Source organism: Gymnodraco acuticeps, unplaced genomic scaffold, assembly GCF_902827175.1.
Source record: "Gymnodraco acuticeps unplaced genomic scaffold, fGymAcu1.1, whole genome shotgun sequence".
Lineage (NCBI taxonomy): Eukaryota > Metazoa > Chordata > Actinopteri > Perciformes > Bathydraconidae > Gymnodraco > Gymnodraco acuticeps.
The window spans coordinates 111,943-116,807 of record NW_022990428.1 but is presented as its reverse complement, the minus strand read 5'-3'; the positions used below and the strand labels follow the sequence as shown (position 1 = coordinate 116,807).

Sequence of the window (4,865 nt, the reverse complement as noted above, 5' to 3'; positions counted from 1 at the left end):
ACCTGGTGTGTAAATATACAAGTTAACAGTTATTAACCAAACCATTTTAAACATTAATGAGGATTTATCATAATTTTACTTTTTCTAGCAGTATAACTATTATTATAACACATATTTTATTTAGTACACAGTAGAGGCACGTAATATGCCTTTCTCTTTAATGATGCTCAAACAATAGAACGAATTATCTCCAAACAACTCCACCGCCATCTCCAAACCAACCAGCTTTTTGAACCCCTTCAGTCTGGTTTTCGTCCCCACCACAGCACAGAAACGGCCCTCATCAAAGTCCTCAATGACCTCCTCACCTCTGCTGACACCGGTTCCCTCAACATCCTCATCCTCCTCGACCTGAGTGCAGCCTTCGATACCGTGAGCCACACCATCCTGCTCACCCGACTCCAGGACATCGGTATCGATGGTACTGCACTCAGGTGGCTCCAGTCCTACCTCTCCGACAGATCCCACTTCATCTCCCTCAACAACCACTCCTCTTCCACAGCTTCAGTCACCCAAGGTGTTCCCCAAGGTTCATTACTCGGCCCCCTCCTCTTCATCATCTACATCCTCCCCCTTGGTCAGATTCTCCACAAATACAACCTGGACTTTCACTGCTATGCCGACGACACCCAGATTTACCTCAGCACCAAATCCCCCAACAACCCCCCCCCTCACCCACATCGAATCCTGTCTGACTGCACTAAAATCCTGAACACAACTTCCTCAAACTCAACAGCAATAAAACTGAACTCCTCCTCATCGGATCAAAATCCACCCTCAGCAAAACCCCCAACCTGACAATCACCATTGATGGCACCCCTGTTTCCCCCCTCCACCCAGGCACGCAACCTTGGCGTGATATTTGACCCCACCCTCTCCCTCGAGCCCCACATCCGTCATGTTGTCAAAATCTCATTTTTCCACCTCCGCAATATTGCCAAACTCCGTCCCTCTCTCACCCGCCCTGCAGCTGAGCGACTCATTCACGCCTTCATCTCCTCCCGCCTTGACTATTGCAACTCCCTCCTCTACGGCATCAGCTCCACCTCCCTCAGTAGACTCCAGCGTGTCCAGAACGCAGCCGCCAGACTCCTCACCCACACCAAATCATGGCATCATATCACCCCTGTCCTCAAAGAACTCCACTGGCTCCCCGTTAAACACCGCATCAATTACAAACTCCTGGTCCTCACTTATAAAGCCCTCCACCATCTGCCCCCCCCCCCTACCTCACTGACCTCCTCACCCTCTACCAACCACCCCCGGTCCCTCAGATCCACCTCAGCCGGTTTGCTTTCAATCCCCAAGGCCAAACTCCGGAGCTTCGGGGACAGAGCCTTCTCTGTGGCAGCCCCGAAGCTCTGGAACTCACTCCCCCAAGACCTCCGTGAGTCTGAGTCCCTCACCCTGTTCCAGTCCCGCCTCAAAACCCACCTTTTCAACTCTTTATCTATAAAGCCCCCCCCCCCTCTTAATCAACTTCCTCCTGACTGCTTTTCTGTTGTGTTTTTTTGTTTTGTTTTTTTTTGTTTGTTTTTTTTGTTTTGTTTTTTTTGTTTGTTTTTTTTGTTTTGTTTGTATATCCCCCCTCCCAAATGTAAAGCGTCTTTGGGTCCAGAAAAGCGCTATATAAAATTAATATATTATTATTAATGAAGCTTTATAACAATTGATTATAAAACATTTAATGTTATTATCAATTCTAACTATAGCTTGACACATTTGGTGTCATTAGAACCCAAATGTTTTTTTTGAAGATACAATAAATCTTTAGCTTTACCAACGTTCACATAGATATTCTCCACATGTGTTACGATTAATTGTTGAAGAGATAATTATTTGATTGTTGAATAGATTAATGAATCCACTTATGTGTTGTATACAGAATCTAAACCATATGTTAATCAGTCACCACAGTAAACTTATCTTGTAGAAAATAAGATGGAAACTAAACAGTTTTGACTCTAAATATCGATGTTCGTTCCCTTGAATAAAAACTCATCTTATGAAATAAGATGAGTGATTAGGTGACAGGAGAGATTATCAGAGGTGCAGAGTTTTTACGGCCACATTTATCACCAGGACTGAAGTATGGGTAGATTTTCCCATTGAAGGAGCAGCCAGTAAAGGAGTAGAGAAGAGCTGCAGCATCTACGTCATAAAAGGAGACCAGACCCTCCTCATAATCCACGAACACCCCCACCTTCTTAGGCCGAGACTTCAGAGAGAGAAGGACTGACGGAGAATCAAGAGCTTCATACTCAAATCCCTTTGTCAACCATATAGTCCAGTAACCCCCCTGAGGGCTCAGTGTGACCGTTCCCTTCCTGTTGATCGACTCTCTGGCCACTCCTAAATCCCAGTCGGTCTTTCCTTTAACTTGAACCTCAAAGTAAAATTTGCCTGAAGAGAAACTCTGCTTTCCTAAAACACTATTAGCTTCAGAAAATCTCTCTGGGTTTTCTGGGAGATTCTTTCTCACATCACCATCGCTGACTTGTTTTCCATCATCAGACAGGATGAGTTGAGTATGTGCTGTATTAGGATCAAGAGTCACATCCACTGCGTAGCTCTGGACCCTCTTCAGTTCAGCCTCAAGCAGCTTCTTCATCTCTTGGCTGAGTGTCTCCTCCAGCTGACCCACAGCTCTCACCACAGTCCCTTCATATGATGATGGAGGGATGCTGACCTTTGTCCAGTCCTTGGTGGGTGATGGGTGTTGGATGTTTAGGGACTGGACACCCTGGAGAAAATGGAGGTGGTCTTCAGACCGTGAGAGATGCTCAACCTTTGCACTTCTCTTCTTCAGCTGAGAGATTTCCTGTTCCAGCTCTTTGATGAAGTCTTCGGCCCGTTTCATTATCATGTTCTGCTTCCCTTCTATTGTTTGGATGAACTCATTCAGGTTTCTCTCAACAGACTCCTTCAGAGCAGTGAAGACCTGAACTCCTTCTGCTATCTCTCTGTCTGCTTCTTCCTTACTGAGGTCCACTGAGTGTTTGATCTCCTCAATCTTCAGTTGTCTCTTCTGGATCATTTCCTGAATTCTAGCCTCTTTCTTTCCCAGCACTGCCTTCTTCCCTTCATATCCTTCTTTGAGAGGAACCACATCATGCATCTTGTGGTCTAGAACAGTGCAGAGCATGCAGACACATGTGTGGTCGGTCTTACAGAACAGCTCCAGAGGTTTATCGTGCTTCAGACACATCCTGTCTTCCAGGTTCTCCACAGGGTCGATCAGCTGATGTCTTTTCAGACCTGACATTGTCAGATGAGGCTCCAGGTGAGTCTCACAGTAGGAGGTCAGACACACCAGGCAGGACTTCAGGGCCTTCAGTTTGGTTTCAGTGCAGACGTCACAGGGAACTTCTCCTGGTTTGAAGACTTGTTGCTCTGAGCTGCTGCTGCTGGCTTTCTGTTGAGCTGACCGTCTGAACTGAGCGACCATGTCAGAGATGAAAGTGTTGACTCTCAAATCTGGTCTTGTATTAAAAGCCTCTTGACACATGGGACACTGGCACCTGTCACTTGTATCCCAGTGGTCAGTGATGCAGTCTTTACAGAAGTTGTGTCCACATGGTATAGTGACTGGATCAGTGAACAAGTCCAGACAGATGGAGCAGAGGAACTGATCTTCAGATGGCAGATAGCTTGCAGCAGCCATATCTACACACATGTGAAAGTAAAGAGAAAACATTTGAAACTTCAATCATCAATTCATATCATATATTGTTTTAAAGAAAGAACTTCGATAACTCGTAACAAGTCATGAGCAACCGTGACCATTTAATCTCTGACAGGTTCAAGCATGCAACTCTGGCTAACATTTTAATTGAAAAATAACACTGCTCTTCTTACTGTGTGACCATAACAAAAATATATAAAAATACATGTTCCTAGTACTAGACTCCTGGTACTAGGATGGGTTAAATGCAGAGGCCACATTTCACTGTGTGTGCTGTGTGCTCTGCATGTGTGACCATTAAAGAGGGTTTCATCCCTCCCAATTCTATTCAATGTTTTGTCAACCCTTTTTTTATTGAAAAATAACACTGCTCTTCTTCTCACTGCGTGACCATAACAATTAATTTCCTCTAGCTGCTTCACATTAAAAGCATCCAACTGTTTCTCCAATGAAAATATTTTATTTTGAAACAGCTAGAGGAAATGGGTAAAAGCATGATGTAGGAAGTGATCAGCAAACCATAATAATAGCAGGAGAGCAGAAGTGAATACTAAGAGTTGATACAAAGAGACTGTTCAAGCTGTTTAACGTGGACTCTATATCATACTGTATATGGTTATGTTGTTAAAAACAAGTTGGACGTAAAGGGTGGAGATTTCGTCTGAAGTTTTGTGTTAGTCCTTCTTGTTGAAAGTGTAAATATAATCAGATGTACTCACCAGTGTTTGACAGAGACTCTGCTGTGTTGTTGAGAAAGATCTGATGAACTCAGTTTGTATTTTCTTTAGACAGAAACGGAGACTAGTCTCGACTGCAGTGTGGCTGCCTCGCTGACTAACTTAACTTTCATTTCCTGAGTGTGACTTGTAAGCTCTCCTCTTCCCACTGTAGCTCCTCCTCTCACAGCAGCTGGTTTGTTCCCTCCCTCTGATCTGCATGGGCATTGAGAAATAACAGGTTTTCTCTGATAGTTAGGGAGCAAAGCTGGTGCTTTACAGATGTGTCAAGCTGTTTCTAATCTTTATTATGATGAGCGTTTTCAGTTACATTTATTGGAAACACATGTCAGTAAAATGTCATGGATGACATCATCTACATAGTTAAAGACTTATTTCCATTGTAGTACTTGAACTTGAACTATACTGGTTTCCCGTCTCCCCCCGCATCAACTACAAAAGAC

The 4,865-nt window shown here is 44.1% G+C and overlaps 1 protein-coding gene across 2 annotated transcripts; it reads right to left on the bottom strand.

Moving 5' to 3' along the window:
* Positions 1–1,541: 1,541 nt before the first annotated feature.
* LOC117551940 (E3 ubiquitin-protein ligase TRIM21-like) lies at positions 1,542–4,543 on the bottom strand. Of its 2 annotated transcripts, none has more exons than XM_034225024.1 (2): positions 4,405–4,543; positions 1,542–3,674 (listed from the first exon to the last, which is right to left on the bottom strand). In XM_034225024.1, the coding sequence occupies exon 2, from the start codon at positions 3,662–3,664 to the stop codon at positions 2,024–2,026; it is 1,641 nt and encodes a 546-aa protein (XP_034080915.1). In that variant the 5' UTR covers positions 3,665–3,674; positions 4,405–4,543; the 3' UTR covers positions 1,542–2,023. The 2 variants fall into 2 exon arrangements, with proteins under 2 accessions (XP_034080915.1, XP_034080914.1); XM_034225023.1 differs by having other exon boundaries at positions 1,546–3,666.
* Positions 4,544–4,865: the final 322 nt, after the last annotated feature.

What these genes read in the sequence shown, in the direction of transcription:
- LOC117551940 (XM_034225024.1), bottom strand. Translation starts at nt 3,664, where the DNA reads ATGGCTGCTGCAAGCTATCTGCCATCTGAAGATCAGTTCCTCTGCTCC.